The sequence below is a fragment of the Diadema setosum genome, chromosome 1 (assembly GCF_964275005.1).
Source record: "Diadema setosum chromosome 1, eeDiaSeto1, whole genome shotgun sequence".
Classification (NCBI taxonomy): domain Eukaryota; kingdom Metazoa; phylum Echinodermata; class Echinoidea; order Diadematoida; family Diadematidae; genus Diadema; species Diadema setosum.
In genome coordinates, this window is record NC_092685.1 from 15,252,763 (window position 1) to 15,277,608 (window position 24,846).

Here is a 24,846-nt window from a genome sequence, read left to right on the forward strand (position 1 = left end):
GGTAATGGGATTAAAATGTGCATGTCGTAATGCACACAATTGAATGCATGTCACTTTCTATTATTCCAACATCTTGTCTTTTGATTGTAAACCGCTACTCATACTTCTAGAGAGGAGTATTAGGAAATAAACGATAGCATTTTGTGCAACATTGTTCTTTTCACCCAAGCAGTGTCGATCGCAATTTCATCAGCTTCCCCGAGACCTACATTATCGTGAACAATGACGGCAACATTGACTGGTATTTTCCCGCCATTTTCACCACTACGTGCAAGGTGGATGTCCGCTTCTTTCCGTTTGACGTCCAGGAATGTCGCCTGACCTTTTTGCCCTGGTCACTGGACGAAAGCTCGGTAGGCCCTTACTGTTTGATTTGTAATAACCAACATACACAATCATGGATGCACGCAAAATGCATTGATTTTCTGCAACTGAACAACTTTTATTGTTCTCACAAGTTCTCACAACAGAACCAGCTTCATACTGCATGTCCATCATGAAGAAACCAAATATTGGGCAGCTATCATTCTTCGGTGAAACTGCAACCTCATCCGACAAATTCCTTGTTGATATTTTGTGAATTTGTGTTAGCGAATCTGATAGTGTGTATGATGTTACTGTTGAGTTTTAGTCGAGTAGAAACACAACCATTGTCATGTTGAAAAAGTCGTCTACATTTATCTTCATTGTCAATTTTAATCTCACGTTGCATACACATTAATTGTACCGTCAAGTTTGTGATGGATGTACTCCAAACTCGTAAAAAGTAGACAAAGTTTTGAGTTTAACTACAAATTTAAAGTCATTACTTGCCCATCTCATCTATGTGAATTGCAAAGATGCAAGGACTGTGTGATGCCAAATCTGTACGATATTATCATTTGCGAGTATATCATTATCCTTAATTACGATCATGTTATTGATGATGATTGCTACTTTTGTAGATGGTGTTGCGCTTTCCGGACGGAGCTGATGCAAATCAGAACATCTATAATCGTAACGGAATCTGGTATCCTGAAACGTTCCAAGCCACCAACGAGAGCTACAAGTATCTATGCTGCCAATACCCTTACTCCAAGGTCATCTACACTCTGAAGCTTCAGCGAGAGTCGGCGTTTTTTCGCGAAACTATCATTCTGCCCTCTGTTCTCCTCACACTGTTGATGGCATTGGTCTCTTGGCTGCACCCAGCGTCCGGGGAAAAGATGACACTAGCCGTAAGCAACCTGCTCGCCCTGATCCTCTTCCAGCAGCTCGTGGCGGATAACATGCCACCCATCGGGGATAGCAGCTCAATCATAGGTATGAAAAGGGCGCCCCCATTTGATGGTTGCCTATCACCACACTTCTGTCGTGACAAGCCTGCCTGTTGGTCAAAATGATAATACATTAGACGTACCTCTCGTTATGTGCACAACGTTGTCTTTCTTATGAAGCTTTGCTGCATGACATTTGTGATATTATGATTCAAATAAAATGAGTTACTTCATAATGGCCCAATACTATTATGTGCGTGTGCAAGTGTGTGAGTGTGTATGTGTATCAAGTGCCAGTGCATAGTCTATTAGTAGAAGTTTCAAAATCCAAGTAACTTCATATCTTTTTGAGATAGTGATATAGCATTGAAAATAGTAGCTTGCATTTTGATATCAAATTAATTCACTTCGTAGTTGTTGTTGTTGCTGCTGCTGAATTGGTTTAAGATATATATGTAATCATGTGATTCATCAAAGAAACACCGTACAAATTGGCAAGCAATAATCATTAATAAAACCAGTTAAAGACTGGCCAGTCTACCCCCCCCCCCCAGCCCGTAAGAGTATGTGCACTTTCATCTGTTCCGTATTTTGTCTTCTTTCTGTAATGGTCCAGTTGTATCATTTTGCTGCCGTGGTAATACATCTAACACCCGTCATACTGCACCTGTTACCGAATAAAACAAACGTCAACTTCTTCTCCTGCGAACGACTTTCCCTTCTTCTTCTTCTTCAACCCATCCAGTTACGTTTTTCTTCATCATGATCGCACTCGGGTGCGCCTCCGTCATATTTTCCGTCGTCGTTCTGCGCGTCTACCACCGGGGTGGCGACACCGCGTTGCCGGGCTGGGCCTGCTTCATCATCAGCCGCTGCGCCTGGTGCAGCTCCATCTTTGGCCGGGTGCGACTACAGGCTGCCATCAAGGCAATGATGTCAGAGTCTCCCAAGGTCACGTTCATCAATTCCATGTGAGTCACGCTCAAAAGTCCACGCCGCCGTGCAACGCGCGGTGGGTGAACAGATGACCGGCCAAGCCTTTAGCCGCATGGTATCAACCATAACGAGTAATTACTTTACAGCTCTGCCCTTAAATGGCACGCCCCATGCTCATGGTAATACAAAGCTAAAATTGAAGTTTGCACTGCATGTGAATTCTTATGCCATATTGCAAGGTACTTTGTAGCTGCACACACATACGCCGGTTATGCTGTTGGAAGCTATGCTATACAGAATTTGTATGATTAAGTTTATGTTCATTAGCGGCCAAGCCCTAGTCGCATGGTATCAACCATAACGAGTAATTACTTTACTACTCTGCTCTTGAATGGTATGCCCCATTCCCATGGTAATGCAGAGCTAAAATTGAAGCTTGCACAGCATAATATTGCAACGTACTTTGTATAGCTTCACACACATTTATACTGTTAGAGGCTATTACATACAAAATTTATTAGGCCAATTCTATGATTTCAACCATTTCCTTTCTTTGCCTGAAGCGCGTGCAGTTATCCACTTAAAGGCACATGTACATGTTTTCAACATCGAACGAAACGTCAACATTTTTATGATCTTGAAAAATGTATCTGAACTTTACGTCATGAGACATATCTCCGATTAAGTCAGTCAGCTTCTTCTGGCGTCCCTCCAGTGGAAGAGTGGTTCTTGTATGTGTGAAGCTGTGTAGGAAGTTCACACGTATCAGGACCATTCTTCCACTAGCAGGACGCCAGAAGAATCTGTTTATTAATCAGCGAAACGTCGCATGACGTAAGTTCGGATCCAGTTTTCTGATTCAGAAGAAGTTTGACGTTACACTTCGCCTGGATAATCAATAATCTATATCAATTTAATCAAAAGGAACAGTTCGCTGTCAGTAGTGACAGAGGTGTTACGCCATTTCCCCTAGAACACAGCAATTCCTATTTGATAAAAAAAAAGAGATAAGATTACCAAAAATAGTAGCATAAAATATCAATGGCCAGACAAGACACTGTGGTATTAGAAAATATGTTGTATGTGTGCATTTGCGTTATGCACAACATGGATATTTTGATGTGGTCTACACTTTTAAACAAAGAGCCTATCCTGTCAATGATTGACTTTGATGAGTCAACACAAAGAGTCACAAGCGGGCATCCAGCTGTTTAGCGAAAGTATAACATTTCCCGGTAAAGGATTAAGGACTGTGAATGACACTGATTTCAATATGCCTTTAGATTAAGAACAAAATGAATGAGAAGGATTTGATAGGGACGCAACGATGAGGGAACACATACACACATTTTACATATCATTTCACAAATTATTAGAAAGAAACTATTACAGGCGAAATGAATAAACGAAACGATTTGGTTATTGTTCACCACGTTACGAACTGCTTGCGGGTTAAAGGTGCCGTCTAATTTCAATCCCATTTGAATGCATCCACCATTAAAATTCGCCTTTAGGATAACTTGTAATCATGAGTTGGTCAGGTTCATAACCGTGCTAAATAGCCGGGTGTCCATAAACATATTGACATCGTTCACCTGAGGTATTTTCTTGTTGTTGTTTTTTTTTTTTGTCCATTAAGATCGAGGGATATCAAGCAGAACGCGAACTTAAGTGACCGGGCAGAAAAACAGCCATCCAGTCCTGGCGCAGTGAAAGGCAAGGTCGTCACAACGTCGGACTCAAGTGGAGCGGGCGGTATTAACCAGAGGAGCCCAAAGCTCGACAGCGGATCTCTGCCATTCAATGAAGACCTCACAGTGAAGGAGCGAAATGCGATGATGTGGAGAGAAGCTGCTCTCGTGCTGGACAAAATCTTTGGTCTGTTCCAATTTCTCGTCATCTGCAGCGCCTATCTGTACATGCTGATCGGATACCTGCAACAGGGACAAACTACATAAACGCGCAATGTTCCTCAACGTTTCTAAAAGTTGAAGAATTTTTTTCATTACGCCACCAGAGCAGAATGTCGCTTGAGGCGACATGGAATACGTGTAATGAAGCTAACCAATGCATCGTAACGAATATTAGCTTTTATATGTTGTGTACTTTCTGATAAGCAAATACTGCTTGTTTTGTTTACTAATTGTCAACCTGTATTGACTTGTGACTTGATAACCGTCTGCTCTAAGGCATAATTTGAAGTATTTCACTTTCTCAAACAACTGTATTTGTTTTTAAAATCATTTGTAAAGTCGGATTTGCTAACCAACAACGCCATATATCTTTTGGACGTCTATATTTGGCAATCCCAGTTCCGTTTGAAATACACTTAATAATTTGACGCGAATAATTTGCCTGGGTCTGATGGGCCTTCATTATTCTCGAAACATTTTTGGTAACTCAGTTTGGCTGTGGTGTGCGTATGACAAAAATTACACATGAGCAAATTATAAGGGGCTAGATCATAAACTTTTGTCTATCCATCTATCGGAGAAATGACTAAAAGGTTAAATAAAGGAAACAAACAATTGGGCTACGGGCAGGAAACTGAAAGAAGTAGTAACCCAATCACCATAAAAAAACACCTGTATTTAATTGCTAAAGAGCGGGGTAAATGTTCTTGAAAACTAAACATTCGTACACACTTTCCAGTTAGTGGTATAGCACACAGTGGACACCTTACAGCAGATGTATACTAGGTCAAGCGAATTCAGAAAACTTCCCCCTCCCCCCCCCCCCCAAAAAAAAAAATAATAATAATAACAATAATAATACTGGCTGATTGCCTGGCCGACTCGAGTAGAAATGAACCAGGGAATGGTGGTAGAATATGTTGTTACAGAAAGATGAAAGATTGCAAAGGAGTATTGAATAGACAAAAGTAATTAGACATAGTGGTGACGATGCGAAGCAGCAACACCCTAGCTGTTGTGGTTTTGTTATAATTTTGTTTTTGTTTGTTTCTGTAAATAAGTGAACAAGAATGTATACGCAGGCAATTCCTATTTCCATACTCTTATTCTAACAATGTCCTTTTCCCGTTATGTTTTGTTTTTTGTCTTGCTACCTACAAAGTGCAAGTTTTAAATGTGTCTTCGAATAAAGCACTCTTGGGATAATAATGTTAAAAAAACACACACGCAACAACAGATATTATGATAACAAGCTTATAAAGTGTTAGTATAAAGATGAGACGTGAAAAAGACTTGATGACTTTAACCGAGGACACCTGAACAATAGACTGATTGGACAAAGTCAAAATGATGACAAACGATTTTTTTTTCAATTACAGGTAGACCAAACGGCCGTAATTAGACCATTGATGTAGCGACAGTGATTGTCAGGGGTCTGGCCGCCATAGCTGTGATGCTGTACAATTCCTATTTCCATACTCTTATTCTAACAATGCCCTTTTCCCGTTATGTTTTGGTTTTTTTTTTTTTTTTGTCTTGCTACCTACAAAGTGCAAGTTTTAAATGTGTCTTCGAATAAAGCATTCTTGGGATAATAATGTTAAAAAAAAACACGCAACAACAGATATTATGATAACAAGCTTATAAAGTGTTAGTATAAAGATGAGACGTGAAAAAGACTTGGTGACTTTAACCGAGGACACCTGAACAATAGACTGATTGGACAAAGTCAAAACGATGACAAACGATTTTTTTTTTTCAATTACAGGTAGACCAAACGGCCGTAATTAGACCATTGATGTAGCGACAGTGATCGTCAGGGGTCTGGCCGCCATAGCTGTGATGCTGTACAATTCCTATTTCCATACTCTTATTCTAACAATGTCCTTTTCCCGTTATGTTTTGTTTGTTTTTTTTGTCTTGCTACCTACAAAGTGCAAGTTTTAAATGTGTCTTCGAATAAAGCATTCTTGGGATAATAATGTAAAAAAGAAAACACGCAACAACAGATATTATGATAACAAGCTTATAAAGTGTTAGTATAAAGATGAGACGTGAAAAAAAGACTTGATGACTTTAACCGAGGACACCTGAACAAGAGACTGATTGGACAAAGTCAAAATGATGACAAACGATTTTTTTTTTCAATTACAGGTAGACCAAACGGCCGTAATTAGACCATTGATGTAGCGACAGTGATTGTCAGGGGTCTGGCCGCCATAGCTGTGATGCTGTAGACAGACATAATGAATAAAGCAGTTAGTCCTACAATGCTTAGGTTCAACGACAGGAGAATAGTTTCCCTGGTTACAGGTATTGTTCGTGATAATTTTACTTTGATGCTGCTCTCGGAGGGCATGCGTAATTTGCGTGATGCTGCTCTCGGAGGGCATGCGTAATTTGCGTGATGCTGCTCTCGGAGGGCGTGCGTAATTTGCGTGTTGGGTAGATAGAGTTTCCTATACATTTAACGAGAGAGAGAGAGAGAGAGAAGGAGAGGGAGCGAGAAAAGATAAATGGTCAAATTCTCTATCGTGTGCTCGTTACTTACTGCAAACTCGCCTGTATACCTTGCCGTTGTGTTATTCTATTTTTTTTTTCTTTAATTGTTATCATGACCGCGTTTTGTAACAATGATTATGGTTTTGTCGATTGCTTCACACATAAATGTCAGATCGGTGCAAGAGACAATAATTTGATTGCATCTTCATTCCTCCAGATAGAATTCGATGACGGGTGCGTACAACAAATGGAAAAAAAGAAACATCCAATGGCCAACTGAAATATCGATTGCTGTTAACTCTATATGTCTCTCTGAAAACAATGTGGCCGATTTACATCAGTGCTGTGTTGTGGTAGCCACCGTTTCTTCAATTTGATGACTTTGCTCTATTTTAGACGCTGTGTTTATTGTGTGGGCATCATAACTCGGTTAGTTGAAGGCGCTGTGAAGAGCAGGGGTCAATATTATTAATTGCCAAGAAAGCTGACTTCTGTAGCATTTCCTTTTTTTCCCTGAGCTCTAAGATTTTACGGGTTTTTGTCTTTAAACTCTGACATTTTCTTATTGCAACAAGAGAATTGGACCTTAAATATACAAATACAAAAGTTATTCCAATTCATAAGAAAGATGATCGATATGATATAAGTAATTACCGTCCAATATCTATACTCTCCAGTTTATCCAAAATACTTGAGAAAATAATTTACAAAAGATTATATAATTACTTGAAAACACATAATGTATTGGATTTGAATCAATATGGTTTTAGGAAAAATCATTCTACCGATTTATCTTTATTGCAAATTTATGATAAAATTTCAAATGCTATGTCGAATAAGGAACATGTAATTGGTATCTTTTTGGATCTGAGCAAGGCCTTTGATACGATAAACCATGCGATTTTGATTTCTAAACTCCGTTCATATGGTATACGAGGTAATGCGCTGTCATGGTTTCAAGATTACCTTTCAAATAGGAAACAATATTATGTATCATTAAATGGCAAAGAATCGTGTTTTCTCCCAATTAGTTGCGGAGTTCCTCAAGGCTCAATCTAACGACCTATTCTCTTTATATATATATATATATATATATATATATATATATATATATATGTAAATGACATATCTATATTCATATTCATTTTATTTGCTGATGACATGAATATATTTCATTATCATAATAGTTTGGAAATATTGGTTAATACAGTATATTTGGAATTACTGAAATTCGGAATTATCTCTAAACTGAAGTTTATTTTACCTTTAAGCACTACATCTTGTTATGTAATTCCATGGTATTACCATATATATATTTTTTTATTGTAATATTGTTTGGGCTAATTGCGGTAAAACGTGCTGTGTATAATATAAACAAAGGTCAGATCTAAGGAGTGTGATGTGACTGACATAAACGCACTTCCGGAGACTTTTATATAATCGTAACAGGCAAAGACGTGCACCTAAACTTGTCCTCTGCAGTGTTATGTAAAACACGTTACTTGGATGACCAAGCACCCGTTGCATTTTTGATCAGTTTAAAGTAAACAGCATGTCCTTAGTGAAGAGTTCCGCTAAAACAGTGGAGTAACTTATGCATGCTTTCGGCAACCGTTTCACAGATACCGTTGTAACAGCAAAATATACATGAATTAATTAAAAATATTTATATATATGATCAGACAGAATAAAAATAAAACAAATAGAAAAGAATAAAAAGGCTATAAAATCTGTCATGGGTTCAGAAGAAAAATTAACGTGTTTGCAATGTTGTCAAGACATGAAAAATAGAAGAAGAGTGTTCAGCTACTCCGCAGAGACATACACACAAAAACAAAAACAAAAAACAACAAATGAAATGTCACATACGCGATGCTATAAAATGCCTTCTCTATTTAATCGAAAGTTCGAGAAAGTGTAAAATAAAGAACAAGAACAAAATCTCTGAAGGTAAGTATTCAGTGTTAATAGAATATCAAGCTTCTTTTTCTGTTTTCCCTGCATACAGAGATCGACACTGTATAGTTGGTGAGTGCACAATAGTGTGTGCGCGCGAGCAGCTCGCTGCGAGTTCATCGTCTGCTATCTACGTAGGTCTACGTAGGTCTAACAGGCCTCATCTTAAAAAAAAGAAAAGAAATCATAAACTGCTAGCTGCATAATCAAACCAGATTCATACTTTAGATTTATATTGACATAATTTTATGATCTATAATAGCAGTAGCAAACAAACTACAGCGTTACGTTTATTCTATTATGTATATATAAAACATCGAGCCAGTCATAATGTGTACCGCGTCGTTACTTATCCGACGACAGGGGCAATGGGCAGAGGTAGGTGCAGTCCGCCGGTGCAAAAGGCCATCGCCAGATTGCAAGTTGCAGTACAGTTCAGGGCCTATGGAACAGTGCCAGTGGTGCATGTAGTCATGGCGCCGACTCCTAACAAGGGTTGTGCCTTCAAACAAGGCTTTACGGAGGTTTGTCCTGCCCTTGAGACCCCCCCCCCCCCCCCCATTGAAAAAAAAAAAAAATCCGAAGCATTGCTTATTGCCAGCCCCCCCCCCCATCTAAGATGAGCTCTCATTCCACACCCCTATCAAAAGACAGACATCCCCTCCTTATCTTAGGAGAGTGAGTGTGTGTGTGTGTGTGTGTGTGTGTGTGTGTGTGTGTGTTCATATCTGTATATTTGTTATATATTTGTACCTCCTAGGGGTCCAAAGATTAAAAAAAAGACGCTGTTTAAAAGAAATCTCCCTGTGAAAAATCAAATGTTCCCCCCTTTTTCCTTCTTTGATTTATTTCTATTTTTTTTTTTTTTTTTTTTTTTGCCATGTGTCCTCCCGCATTTTTTTGCTTGGAAAAGAGCCCTATACCGAAGATTCAGGGAACACACACGCGGTCCCTCCGACCACGTAGTTGTGGGGGGGGGGGGGGGTAATACCCATACGAAAGCTAGCTGTGATGAGCGGAATCGTACACAGTATTACATAAACACACATGCAGGGCCTACACACAGGCATATGTACAGTAAGCCTATGTACATGCTGCTACCTACTATTGTAGAAACAGCAGAATTAGCGCCTGATCATAACTTTAATGCACTACCTATCAAAGAAAGATATTAGATTATCATGGATGAGGAATTATAAACTGTAGTTTGGGAATATATTATACGTATGGCGCGTATTGCTCATGAGAATATGACCTCATGTTTCTTAACGAGGCCAGCAATAAAAGTGAATCCCTCATCCCCACCCTTGCCCACAATAACAACAACAACAACAACTGGAGCTGAGGGAGGTTAAACTTTTTTTCTTTCTTACACACTCTTCACTTTAAACTCTGATAACTTTTTCAAAGACAATGTCACTGCACTAGAACTTTGTATTAGTCGCGCATAGAATGTGCTTAATGAGTGGGCGAAATTTCATTTTTATAATGATCCCTTCATTGTGGTTGCTACGGAATTTAATTTCCTGTTGTTTTTGTCCCTTTCATTGCACGGAGTACTAGCGTGGGAGATTAAGCACTTGCGTATAGAACCTAAACTTCAAGGCCTCTTTTCGAATAAAAGACGTATTACGCAACATTCTTGTGGAAGGCCATGGGCCAATTAATGTGCTGTTTTTACCTTTTGTGCGTCAAAAACTAATTAGAAGGTAGAAGAGCAAAGTCAAAGTACGATACTAATTCATACTGAGGGAAACACACAGATGTCATTACCATCACAAACACACACACTTGTACAGACAGACGTATACACACTCGTACAAACAGACCTACACTCACATATTGATCTATCAGATGAGGAGGAAGACCAAATTGAGAATGGTTAGAACTAGAGGCTGCCTTTTTTGTCCAAGTTTTCGCAGAAACTTTCTTTTCATTAAGGTTCATAATTCACAGTGATTATTCTGCAATAGAGGTTGACTTTCTACAGTCTAATACATCAAAACCATCAAACTACGTCGCGACTGTGGCAGCGACCCTTCTCTCTCTTTTGCCATTAACTTGCTCAATGCAACGTCCTTATCATGGTTGATGTCGCCATGACACGGCAATGGACAAGCCAATACGTTAAACAGTAACGTATCTTTGAGGATTGGTTTTGTATCACTCATAAAATAATAAGATACAAAACGCTCTTCATTTTCAAATGCAGATGTAAAGATCGGTTTTTTTAGGGCTTCCAGGGTCACGTTCGCGTGTTTAACCTCGTATCAGCATTGACCCTGACTAAAACACAGCTGCGCTTTGGAAGGGAGTTCAATAATTACATCAAAACAGGCTTCGACACGTGTATTTCATACAATAAATAACGCGTGCATCTTCTGCTATAATTGTCATCTGAATCGAATGCAGTGCTCATATCCATGAATAACTGAAAAGATGACAAAGATGATAAAAGAACGTGATTTCATGATTATGGAGATGTATTGAATGATGGATATGTCATCACACCTAAAGGTGAGAGCTTCATAATGATCAAAACACTTTGATATTCAAATGCAGCGTCATTTAATTTTGTAATCACTGGTATAGTCAAATTCATCGTATTTTAATACCTCACAATCAAGTAGATAATTATTTGCGTGTAATCCTTAATAGAATTAAGCTGTGTCAGGGTCATTATACTCATAGGACGTCGGCACTAGATCATATTGCTCGGATGTTACATGTGCTATGTTTAGTTCACTGAAATGTTAATTGCTTGTATATTGCAAATGTTATTGTACAGTGAGTCCTCTGAAATGTTATCTATTCGATATTCAGTTAGAGTCAAACCTGCCTTAGCGGCCACCTGTCTATAGCGGCCACTGAAAAATCTCCCCGAGAGAGAGAGAGAGAAAAAAAAAAACTGTTAAAGACCCTGTGTACAGCGGTCGCCTGTCTAACGGCAATCGGCCATAAATTTTGTTTCCCGCGGTAGATTTTAACCTGTCTATAGCGGCCAAAGAGCCGATAATTCAGCGTGTTTTTTCTGCTTTGTAGCCTTTTCAGTTATTCATAGTTGGATGACCTGTCTATAGCGACCACCTGTTTATAGCGGCCACTTTTTCGTCTCCCTTGGGTGGCCGCTATCGACAGGCTTGACAATATTTTGTATAACGGACCGATTGCCTTTTTTTTTTTAAGAAAAGTGGGTTGTATCAAGCTAACACCAATTTCATTCAATATTTTTTTTTTCTTAAAAAAGGCTCCTGCCAATATTTTGAATAAAAAGTAGTCATTTACTTTGGAATGTGATTTGTGATTTGTGCTGTGTGTGAGCCTAAATATGTGTGTGTGCGTGTGTGTGTGTGTGTGTGTGTGTGTGTGTGTGTGTGTGCGTATTTGAATATGAAACAGACGTTGGTGAGACGCCATATTTAAATGTTTTGTAAATGTATTTTGCTTTAACAATATCGTGACAGACCTAACACCACGCCAATATCTTCTGGTTGTGTCTCACTCCAAATTGCACTTGCCTTACATCATTTTCTTCATTTTCATTTTTTTTTTTTTGTACATTTAGACTGGACGATACAGCGTGTGACATATTTCGCAGATAGACAGGACTAGACTGCGCCGAATCTCGACTGATTTCCAGTCGACGCGGTCCAAGTGCGTTCAACTTCCAACCATCCCAGAATAGCATCGAGGAGCCTTCGTTACCATTGTCATTTTCCCGCGCTTGCCCGTTGCCCACGGCAACGACTCTCACTATCACTAACAGGCTAGGACACGAGACCTTTGTTGAAAAAAAAAAAAAGCAGACACCATACATAAAGATTAGATGATATTCTCTGAACTTGAGTGACCCTCAGTAATTTACCCCACTCCTCTCTCCATTAACTGATTGGAAACAAAACAAACCTCCTACCACAACACAGCAGCTGCTGCCGCTACTAGGATGCGCTACTTTTCACTTCGTTTTTATACACCACGCAAGTCAGAAGTTGGGTGCATGCACGTCCAAGCCACGCCCCCTCGCAGACAGCCGACTGAAAACCATCAAGACGCATTTGCGTTGCTTTCTATCTTTGGCATGATTGTCACTGTCTTCTCACGAGATGACACCCCGATTTCCTAGTCTTTGGCCGATGTCAGGATCAGTTGTCGACACGTTAAAGACACCTAGATGAGTAGCAGCTAATCAGTGGGTGGAGAAATGGAGCCGAATGCCCTGCAGTCCGCCTAACGCATGACAGCATTAGACAACACTCCGTTTCCCGCGAGGGCAAGACACCGCGTGTACGCTAGCGACGAAATCATATAAAGCAACGGATATTTGTCAAAGCTTACTTTCACAATTAACTTCGGTGTCTTGCGGAGAGCAACCTTATCATCTGAAGAATTTACACGTAGGATCTGAATGACCATATCCATCATGCTGAGCTCCTTTGCAGTCCGTTTGCCACGTGGAGCAGATGAAAAGTTTTTTACAAGCTTCCTCGTTCTGTGTCTATTCGTCGGAGCTTTGTTTCAGTCGGCAAGTAGCGCTAGCTCCTCCACGAATGACGCCATGTCGATTATCGTGCCTCAACGCCCGTCAAGTAGAAAAATCAATAAGCGATTTCCTAGAATCTTGGTGAGTAAAGAACTGCTTCAGGTCAGGTTCTTTAATGTTAATAATCTCCTTTTGACAGCTATGTCATTGAATGAGTGATTGCCGAAATACATTAAAAAAAACCCTCTTCACTCATTTCAACAAGTCTTGAACGCAAGTTGTAACGATGCAATTTTGTTGGCAGTGCTGTGTCTTCATACTTTTTTTTTGAAATATTATACATATTGACCGTCTTCTCAACACTTCTTCGCTATCTTAGACCCTTTTCATCAAGTTAAAATTAGTCGCACCATCAAATTGACACCGAACTTCTTCAAACCATTGTTTGGATGCCAAGCAAAGGAAAGAGTCGCAGGCATTTTTGCACTTTAAGCCATTCTTTAAAATGTATGATTTCTTATCTTTAACATCTCCAAACCTGATCTTAGATCTCTCTGAAAGAGGTTGAATTGGTACCGAAGTTCATTTACAGGAACAAGATGTTTGTGATATACATTGTCACAGATTGTCCGATAAGACAGTGTATCCTCTCTCCACAAACACGGATTCGAACACGATATATGTGTATCTCTTCGAGTTTTTTTTTTTTGTTTGTTTGTTAAATGTCTATCATACTGTAATTCTGATTCAGAAGAATTAAACGTCTTTACCGTCCAGGATCACATGCCTTATTGTCATACGATTCAAGATAGTTATTTGCTACTCACAAAAAGTCTACCGTCCAAAACGTTATCAAGTTTGGAAAGCTGTCAAAATTGTATATTCATATGTTCATTTTCATGCTGAAACTTGATTTTTGAAAAGCACTTCCAAGCAGTTTATCAATGGAAAACAGTCTCCTGGCGACTTCTGTGTATGTGCTCTTTTACATTCCTTCACTTTATCTTTCCCTTTGTTCTAAATAATATTAGCTTATACTTGTTTACATGAAATAAATCTCATTGTGATAGATCCAATTAACCATACATTTGAGATTGTCATTCAACATTGCCTGAAAGTAGTTGGCTAAGAATGCCGCCATGGGGAAAGCCATGTTTGACTTAAGACGCTCTTGTTCACTACAATGTGCTGTGGATATAGTGTAAAGAGTCATTAACGATTTCAGCACAGTGTCACTAAATGCTTAGGATTGCAATTTTCAGAAAAAATAGCATGCCAAGAGACTACTCATGAGAGACAGTATCAAAGGCTTTTTCAGATTGATGTCACCAATCCAACATTACTGATATCAATAGTCTTTCGAATATTTTCATTTAGTTCCAATAGAGTTAAAGCGGTGCAATTTAAGCTATAAGGTTGGACACAAGAACATTATTCCTGTACATTAAAATAATAATACATTTGCTTAAGAACCATTATTTCAAGGACCTTTGAAAGCACGGGTTCGACCGATACTTGTCTATAATTCTGCAGATTTGGAAGGACTCCACCTTTAAAGGGAAGGTAAACCCAAAGAGCAATGTGGATTGAGTGAAAGCAGCAACATTAGTAGAACACATCAGTGAAAGTTTGAGGAAAATCGAACAATCGATGCAAAAGTTATGAATTTTTAAAGTTTTGGTGTTGGAACCGCTGGATGAGGAGACTACTAGAGGATATGACGTATGAGTGGACAACAATACAAAGAAAATATAAAGGAAATTCAACAAAAATTCACTTTTCTAGAATTATGAAAGAGCAATGGACCAACCTCTTTCAGAAAGCAGGGGGAATAATTGCTACCCTTTACATATGTCAATATCAAGCTGATGGAATTTGTAATTTTCATGAAAAATGGATTTTTGTAGAATTTTCTTTATGTTTTCTTGGTATTGTTGTCCACTCATACGTCATAACCTCTAGTAGTCTCCTCATCCAGCGGTTCCATCACCAAAACTTTAAAAATTCATAACTTTTGCATCGATTGTCCGATTTTCTTCAAACTTTCACTGATGTGTTCTACTAATATTGCTGCTTTCACTCAATCCACATTGCCTTTGGGGTTTATCTTCCCTTTAAATACAAAGGTAGTTTGAACTTTTTCCACACATTATGGACATGTCTCTCTGTCCCTCGTAAATTTATGATATGGGTCACAACGAATCTATGTGCAAAAACAACTCCTTCAAAACACGACAGGAAAGAGAGTATAGTCCAATATACTTTTTGTAGACTGATGTAACCATTTGATAATATATTGTGTGCCACTGTGGGTAAAACTCAGGAAGAACATTCTTTTACGATGGGCTTCTTGGGTATGTTAAATCCTGTTCAACATTATACTGTAAAGGTAAACTCCGGTTTCTTGTTTCAGCGTACATTAGTAAAATAATCATTCACTAAGCACATAGCTGTTGATCTTCTATTACTATTTGAATACCCTGAAAAATAAGCTTGTGTACAAACGTCAGAGTCCTTTTATCCGAAAATGAGATTTTGTAACATCTTCCTTAGCAAACTATAGTTTTCCTATGTTTTCAATGATTGCATCAGGAATATGTTATTATACCCTTATTAGTGTAGTGACAATGTGTCACAAATAGTTGTCTTCAAATAACTAGCAAGTTAAGATTTCTTTGCAATCCTTTTTTTAAAGATAATTTTGCTCTTTCGTTGAGTTTTGTCATGTTTGTTGGACTCAAAATAGGAAGAAATGCGCTTTGGTGCTCGGGCAGGTCTCTTACTTTTGTAACGCCCCTACAGATAATTGACTCTGATAAAAGCTTGTGATTAAGTCTCAACAGGCTCCTTAATGAGAGTGTATACACTTACTAATTCTAACAACAGAACTGCACGTCGTGAGCAGTATACTAGTATAGCGTATAATTCTGTAATTGCAAACGTTTTCAAGGGCAGGGACAAAGATGAAAACATCTTGTTGGGCGGCTGCAACGTTATTACGTCTGCATTTCTAAAAAGATAGCACTTTAACGAGGCAGCCTGTTTATCATTAATTATGTAACTGATTACAAAGTATCAAATTATAAAGCAATGTTTTCGAAGCATTGCTGCAAAATAAAACAAAAACAAACAAACATTATATATTTACAAAATATCCAATATTCATCTGTTCGGTATGTACAAAACAACCAGTAATATTATTTTAGAGGTCATGTTCTCAATAGGTTTTGCTGGTAAAACATACAATATGATACAATTTATTCGCCGATCAATGATAAAATTTAAAATGACAAAATCTTTCATGCAAAGTTTGAAAAACTTTCTTCCCAATGGGGCCGCAAAACACGGGGACTTGGTCCTGTAGCCCCCTCTGTACACTTTTGGATCTTCACAGGGGAAAAAAAAAACACTCACCAAAGAAAAGGAAATATAAATGAACAACAAATACATGACCATCCGAGGGCTCTTCCAGTTGATCATTGTTCCCCATCGGTCCACAGCCGCCACTCCCTAGCGTTCTGCGACACTACGCTTTCTATGTGAACTTGTTATATTCATCGAGTTTGCAAGACAGAAATGCTTTACTTCTGAACTAGATGTCTCGTTAGGTATTGAACGTACAGCCATACGAGTTCCCCCCTATCTCTATACGCTCAAAGTAGATGGAAACAGTAATCACTATTACAGAACTTCAGTCAGTCTTGTTGTTCTATGTAATTTAATCAAAGCATTATCTAAATATTGGTTTTTACTCGAAAGACTTGAAAAGACAAATTAGGCTTGATATACCATGATATGATATCGTGAGAAGCGCTGATTATTCACTGTGGGCAACTATGCACTGTGATGGAGAAAAGCGAAGCAGATCTATTTGCATGTGTGCAAAATTGATTAGGAATTGCTACTACATTTGATATACTTATTTAGAGGAATTATTAGTGGAATAAATTTTAATTAGTTCGTGAAAATGCGTTAATTGAATTCAATAACACAAAATATTTAACTTATTGAGGGTCATTAATTCTAGTCACTGGCTCATTCGTGAATTCATTTTCCATCTCCAACAGAAAAATAGTATTTCATTTCATTTCATTTTCATTTCATTTATTTCCACATCCTGATAAAAACATACAAGTAATACTAGAACAAACACATACACAGTAGAACATTGGAACAATACAGAAAAATGTTCAACTTATAACAATTCCACACCATACAAACACAACATAAAAGCAATTTGTTCAAGTTGTGGGGGGATCAACATAGACCGTTTGGTCTTTCTATGGCTGATCCCAAGTATTACAAATAAGATAGTTACATTGATGGAATACAAACAAGAAAATTATACTACCGAAAAAACACATACATTTAAGAAGGCAAGAGTCTCCATAGTGGCATGCTTATACACTGAATAAAACTTGAGACTTATAGCATATCTTAATGAACAAGAAAAGATTTATAACTTCTTTTAAATATTGACAGTCTATTAGACAACTTTATTACATTTGGCAAATCATTCCATAAGACAGGTCCCGTATATTTAAAAGTATATCTTGAAACACAGTATTTAAAATTTGGGATATGCAATCTATTCATCTGTCTGGTATTGTAATAATTCTTATTTTGGATGAAGGAAGTATCAAGAAACTTTGGCAAAATGTTGTTCATATATGTGTACATGAAAACAGCGAGAAAGAATTTGTGCATATCAAAAATCGTCAATAAGTTATGCTGTTTAAATAAAGGACCTGTGTGGCTAAGGAATGATCGATTACTAATCATACGAATTGCACGCTTTTGTAAAATAAAAATGCGCTCTAAGAGATACTTTGCACAATTTCCCCATATTATGTTACAGTAAGATAAATGAGGCATAATCAAAGTATAATATAACTTTATAAGAATTTCAGAGGGTACGATTGCACGTATGCTATTGATTGCACCTATTGCTCTGGAGACTTTGCAGCATACTTCGTTGACATGATATCTCCATGTTAAATGATCATCAATGATGACTCCAAGAAATTTGGTAAAACAAACAACCGGAATTTTAAATTCAGCAATGTTAACATCAAAATCATCAATACTTACTACTTTATTTCTTGGTCTAAAAATCATACATGATGTTTTATCTGCATTCAATTTCAATTTATTGGCTATGAACCACTGATTAACTTTCTCTAATTCACAATTTAAGATTGCACTGATACTTTGTATATCTTCACATGAAATAAAAAAGCTAGTATCATCTGCATATGAGATCAACTCTAAATATTTGCTAGCATACTGTAAGTCATTTATGTAAAGAATAAAAAGTAATGGGCCTAAAACTGACCCCTGAAGTACACCGATATTTACAGTCACACGGGGAGAAGAAAAACCATTATATGTTACATATTACACACGATTTGAAAGATAACTCTTAATCCAATTCAAAGCTGTACCTCTTATTCCATAAAACTGCAGTTTACTCAACAGTATAGTATGGTCAATGCAGTCAAAGGCCTTCGACAAATCAAAAAATATTCCTACTAACAGGTTCTTATTTTCAATGGAAGTTGTGATTTTGTCTATAAAATCTAATAATGCCATGTATGTGGAGTATTTTTGTCGAAATCCAAATTGTTTATTGAACAATATTTCATTTTGGGAGAGGTAAGACATGAGACGATTATGAACAAGTTTCTCAAATAAATTGAGAAATTAAGAAATTTTACACAAAGTATAAGTGCATATACCTAAATAACAATACGCAGTAAACCCAAGAAGAATGAAAATAAATGAATTGAAATTGAAATTGTAATTTAGAATTGAATTCTTAAGTTAGCAAAACATTTTGAGAAGATGAAAATACTGGAAATGGGCAGGAAGGCTAAAGAAGCAGTGCTTGTAGGATGCATTCCCCCTAAAAAGTTTATTCCAAACCCTTCCCTCTCACGCAACGCAAGCGCTTTCAATTTAATTCAAATAATTGTATTTCCATATAAAGTAATACAAAGTAACATACATAACGCTTACATAAGTACAAATATTTCAGGTAATTTTGAATCACATCATTAGGTTCAACAAAACATTGTGTACAATTATAGTAAATCAACTTTGTATTTCGACAAATAAACAAGTATGCAATAAAATTTTATTTTTAACTGTATAAGGAAAAGAAGAATTCATGAATTCTTCTCTTGTGCACAAGAGAAGCATAGCTTGTAACTTTTGTGAATTACTCTAGAAGATGAGGGTATCGCAACATCTGTCAAGGACTCCATATATGGAAATTTTGATATCATGAAGTCAGGTGAAACAGACAGACAAACAGTTCATGACAGCCTAAGTTTATGACTAATGGCCTGGTTCACCCAGAAACTGTTCGAGGTTCGAGCAGGAGAGATGGAATTCGGTACATCAACAAACAAAGACTTAAAATGACTTTAAGCATAAGTCCAAATGTAATCTTCCGCTATCCCTAGCTCTGCAATTTGCACAGAACACATTGTCTTGTGTACCTGAAATGTCACTAATTTCACATTTTTGTTGTCATAAACTACTCTGCTTAAAAAACGACCCAAGTTAATTCCAGAAAAAGTATTGAAAAAATAATTAGATAATTTCATAATGTTTTTAGTTAAGTCAGGTAGTGGAATGTTAGCTATACAAATTTAAATGTGGAACATTCATTTTCGTAAAGGATCTCCAAAGACGATAACAACATTTGGACATGGGTCGCTTTTATATTCAGGTATTCAATTATTTACTGTTTGTTTATGTATTCAAACATGTCGGATGAACGTCAGTACATTATGCAAATAAAAACAAAAACTCCTATCTGTGATCACTGTGTGTAAATTAAATTGGCGCTTTTTGATAGATAATTTAAGTCATTACTGGTTGATACTTTTACGCTTCTTTAAGTTTTATCAAAGCTATATAATACATGTAAGTTTCGAACTCTTTCATGTTTCGTGTGAAATGCTCTCTTTACAAATTATGGAGATCTAAATTTACTTTAGAACTTCAATTTCCAGCGCTTTATTTCATGCTGGTACGTCAAAAGAAAATGATGAAGAAGCGATATTACAGAACGTTGTAACTTTAACTTACCCAAATGATCAACGTGGTCTACGCTGTTCTGAGGAAAAATTTGCCTCACTTGACGTATTATACTTTGCAACTTATACTGGGAAAAACTGTTGGAAGAAAAGTCTGGACACGGCACATAGGAGACCTTACCTTTATCATACTATTAAGACTTGTTTTACACCATGTAGTTTATTACATCTTCTTAGAGCGTGACATCGTTCATTTCGTCACAATATAGATATTAAGAAATCCCAATAGCCATATTAAAGCAGCATGCTGCCGTATCGAACCAGTTTTTTTTTTTTCTCCGTTGATGTGCAGACCCGTTTTAAGTCCTGTCATCCCGTACGAGTAACTCATCTGACCATCATGAGAATATTACTGGATTGTCTTGACAGGTCACTTTGAAGGCTCTGAAATCATGGTTTGATTCTTTCCATTTTTGTTTAGCGATCGCTTCTATGTTCCTTTTCGTTGTGGTATGATCACAATTACCTTCCACTGTACGAGGTGTTTTACATGTTTTGACCAGGGACGGCAGAAGAAAACAAAGCTTCATTAGCAAGAATAGATGAAAACAGAAAACATACTTTGGAGCACCATACTTGAATATCGCTCGCAAGAGCATTCAGAGTATGACCCGGGCTCAGATAAAGAAATAAAAAATAGATAAAAGTTCAGGATATTGAACACTTTTTATGCTGGATTAATCACTTCGTCCAACAAATTTGTGTTGCATGCTAGGATTTCCTGTTGATGTGATGTGAATTTAATTCTGTAAAGTATTTTAGATTTCGAACGAATACAGTGTAAATATATGTACCAATCTATGTTAACCTCTTTGGCTCCTCATCTTACGTAATCAAGTAATAAAAAAGAACAAAGTTACAAAACCTCAAAATCTGAAAACATAAGGATCAATGTATAGTTGACATTGTAAATAACAATTACGTAACAAACAACGCCAGTAAATTTTCCAGATACTGAATTTGAACGCTCCTTTCAAAATGATTACAGTGTTAAAGTTTGAGGCAACATTAACTCATCAGGATTATGGTGAAAAACTCCACGCAGGGAAAACAAAACAAAAACGGTAAGGTTAAAACAACGACAGAAATCATGCAAGTACTGTGCCCCTTGTTCATGGTGTAAAACTATTTACATATTCTACAAAGCTTGACCACGCAGCACTCTCACACGTCGGCGCAAAGTAATTGCACCCAGTGCTCTTGGCAAGTCAATGCACTTGCATTTCGAATGCATTAGCTCTTTCCTCCATTATCACTATTACCTTTACTGCTAAAGCCTAACCCACTGGATGCAATTGCGATGTATAGAGATTAGGCATGTCATCACGTACTGTGACCTCACCTACAGAGACAAAACAACAACAACAACAACAACAAAACAGATACAAAAAGCAAGGGTAAAATCGTCAACTCTGGTACCCCTGACAGTCAATCCGTATGATTAATCATCATCAGGCATGTCAGCAACACTTCCACGATTCCATAATTCCGTGATTCCATAATTCAGCGTTCTCATTAGTCTAATGAAATCAAGAATTCCATCTAATCAAGAACTATGGCTGGTGGAAGATTTATGAGAATTCTCAATCACCCGTCATCAACGGAATCCCGTGGATTCTATGGATGCGCGTAAATGAAGTGTTTTGTTCATTGCAAGACCAGTCAATAAATTGACCTTCGAATGACGTTAATCCCGCTACGTGTTTCCACTGATGCAAAAGTAACAAACTTTATAGGTTCAAATCCTTCAGGATTTGGTATAGCGCATTAAGGTAGTATGCTGTTATGACCGTATTTTCTGTTAATTTTGATAGAACCGGAAGGGGCAGAATCAGACAGTCACGCTGTGTTTATGGCATTGTTATGTTGTCGTGTACCACAGATTTAACAAACAAAACAAGTTTTCTAGACTCCCTCTTCATCACGTAAAGCTTATGATACCGAGCCATAAGCCTCGTCCGGCATGGAGCATCTATCGTAGGATTCCAACCATGGCAACTATTTTGTTTTCCATTCGAGATGATGTGATTCTCCTCGAATTTGCGTTTTCTAGATTCTTTTCTGAAAAGACTATTAAGGTGATATATGTCTTATGATATCACATCGAACATGACATCACTTTAAAATGCGACAATTTTCCTCATGGCTGGCTGGTCATGTGATTTGACGAATCGGTGACTCACTGTTTATCACGCCTATAACCTGATAATTGCGTGCGTGACTGGAACCTGAAACATGTCAGCTCTAGTTCCATACCCTCACGGCAGCACTTATTGGTTCTCATCAGTAATCCACATTTTTACCCTAGGGCATTGAATATTAGCGTGCAATCTCTGCGGGATGAAGCAGGCACTGCGATCAGACAACAATTAATAATGCCCTCTTCTTTGGCTGGAAATTTGCTTCGATTAAGTGAAGACATTTGACCAATCAAGCTAATGTCAATGTCCTTTGTTGATGTTGAACTGAAGAGACTTATCGTATTGTTCAGATGCCTTTACTGGCGGTTTCTAAAGACAGCCCCATACGTAACAAGAGTCACCGAACATTAACTGTTTGTTGTTTTTCAAGGGATGGAGTTAGAGGGATACTAGTGATGCATGTAAGATGTAACAGGTTTTATCCAGTTTTGATAATGGCAACATGAAAAAGCAGTCAAACGTGAGTTTTATGCCTATGTGGATATTATCTTATGATGTAACATTATTTTGAAGTCTTTCTCGTTCCTGTCATTTCCAGACCTGCGAAACTGACGCAGATTGCAGAGGTTTGGACCGCATGGGGTGTTGTGCGCGCTCCAGCATCGGTAATTATCGTGTATGCAAGCCACTGGGCAAGGAGTTCGATCGATGCAACACTCGCAGTCTACCGTACCTGACGCCACGGCGCCGTGAGGGATTCGTCTGTCCTTGTCATAGCAGACTACAGTGTATAAGTAGAGGACGGCGGGACAGTCATCGGGGTTTCTGCTTACCTTGACGGAAGTCAGCATATATTCCCCCATCGGCTGCAGTAAATTAGCCTACAGCTTCGTGATTATTTTGTGACTCGTTAATTTCTTGCTGCGTCCTTGGAAGGCACGGAAGCTTAACTATATCTACTGAGGAATGTCAGCGATTAATTGCGATTATGCGGCAAGATAACTCTGTTATGTACCAATTAAATATTTTTAAATCGTCCAAGTCGTAAATTTCGTGATTGAGCTCATTAAGAGGGCTTGAATTATGTTTAGTATTTTCACACTGTAACAATCAATGAGATTTCCTGTAAGGCATTACTTATCTATAACTATCTATTCATCTATCTATATATTGGCTATGGCTGCTCTCAGTCCCAAATACACCCACCGTTGCAAGGCGCACCGTGCCAAAGGGAGCCAAAGCGATCCACGACAGCAAACCACGATGTGGAACTGTTCAGGGAGCGTGTAAACTGAATTTTGTGAAGCTCGCTGCTAGGGGACTTTCGAGGCTTGCTTCTTTCTGTGAAGTTTTGTGCAAGCTCAGTTAGTGTTCATGAGAAATGATGGGATAAAAGCACACACAATGCGATATCTCATTAGCCATTGCAATGACTTTTTTCAAATAAATTCTACAAATGTAATCATATTTTGTCAAACAAGGTGCTTGAATGCTAAATTTCATGCTAGTTACACAGCATACATGTGACAGAGAAATGTTCATTAGGTCAGATTCAACAAATTCAGTACAAAGTATTCTTTTCAATTTAGACAAGAGGATCCGACGCAGAACTTGTAATATTTCTTTTGTGTGGCAAATCAACAGGTTTGTTCTTCATATCTTAGGCTAAATCCTTTAACCAGTAGGTCCATATACAATTGAAAATAATGTACAAAGTCAATGCTATACACTGCTTGCCCTGGCACGCTCTGGACCCGATCATGACGTGGCCCACCATGGCACACTTTCTGGACTGAGCGCTCCTCTCGCTCTGGATCGCTCTTGATCGCTCAATCAAGATTTGATAATGGAAAATGATTGTACCCTATAGACCATGTCACGCACACACACACACACACACACACACACACAAACACACACACAAAGATTGCTTTCCGACCGCCAGCAAATTGAAAAAAAAAATCACTGGCAACCATCAACAGGCAATCGGCGTCCAAAACCTTTAAAATCTCTGGAATTTTGATGGGAGACTTGTGGCCAATCGGTTACGGATCGGCTGTCGACCATTTGCGGGTATTTTGCTGACCAGCTCGGCGAACGTCTTTCAAACGTTATACAAATAACAGAAACCTGATTACAGTTTAGCGACTGCTCTAAAAAAGAATTACATGTCGTCAACTGTTTGGTGATTTCATAATGAAAAATGGTCAAAAATTATATAGGTTGGGAATGCTTTTGACAACCATGAAAAAATTACTAAATTGTACAGATATAAGACTGCATGGGAATATCCTTTTTCCATAAGCTGTTAACATTGAAAAAAAAAGTCAGCATTCTTCTGCCATCCCTACACACCTAGCATGCCTAGTTCTAATCCATGGATTTAATCTTAGGACAAAAGGAATAAGTAGATACGATAGTAGCATCTCCTTATAGCAGATGAACTATTACTGGATGGAAAGATGAAATGTGCAGGGAAAGACCACGGATCTTGGGCAATGAAGGTTCATTAATCCGAAATTAAAATAAGGTTCGTCATTCAGAAACACACAAATC

At 37.9% G+C, this 24,846-nt stretch overlaps 2 protein-coding genes across 2 annotated transcripts in view; both read left to right on the forward strand.

Moving 5' to 3' along the window:
• The window catches only part of LOC140237244 (uncharacterized), a 60,132-nt gene extending 55,982 nt beyond the window's left edge, over nucleotides 1-4,150 (forward strand). The window contains exons 8-11 of the mRNA XM_072317191.1: nucleotides 173-353; nucleotides 945-1,302; nucleotides 2,002-2,227; nucleotides 3,832-4,150. Coding sequence (XP_072173292.1) covers nucleotides 173-353; nucleotides 945-1,302; nucleotides 2,002-2,227; nucleotides 3,832-4,150 — 1,084 coding nt within the window. The remainder of the gene's footprint in view (nucleotides 1-172; nucleotides 354-944; nucleotides 1,303-2,001; nucleotides 2,228-3,831) is intronic.
• A 4,781-nt stretch (nucleotides 4,151-8,931) lies between these two features.
• LOC140237255 (neuronal acetylcholine receptor subunit alpha-10-like) overlaps nucleotides 8,932-24,846 on the forward strand; it is a 159,087-nt gene continuing 143,172 nt past the window's right edge. The window contains exons 1-2 of the mRNA XM_072317202.1: nucleotides 8,932-9,087; nucleotides 22,889-23,039. Coding sequence (XP_072173303.1) covers nucleotides 8,932-9,087; nucleotides 22,889-23,039 — 307 coding nt within the window. The remainder of the gene's footprint in view (nucleotides 9,088-22,888; nucleotides 23,040-24,846) is intronic.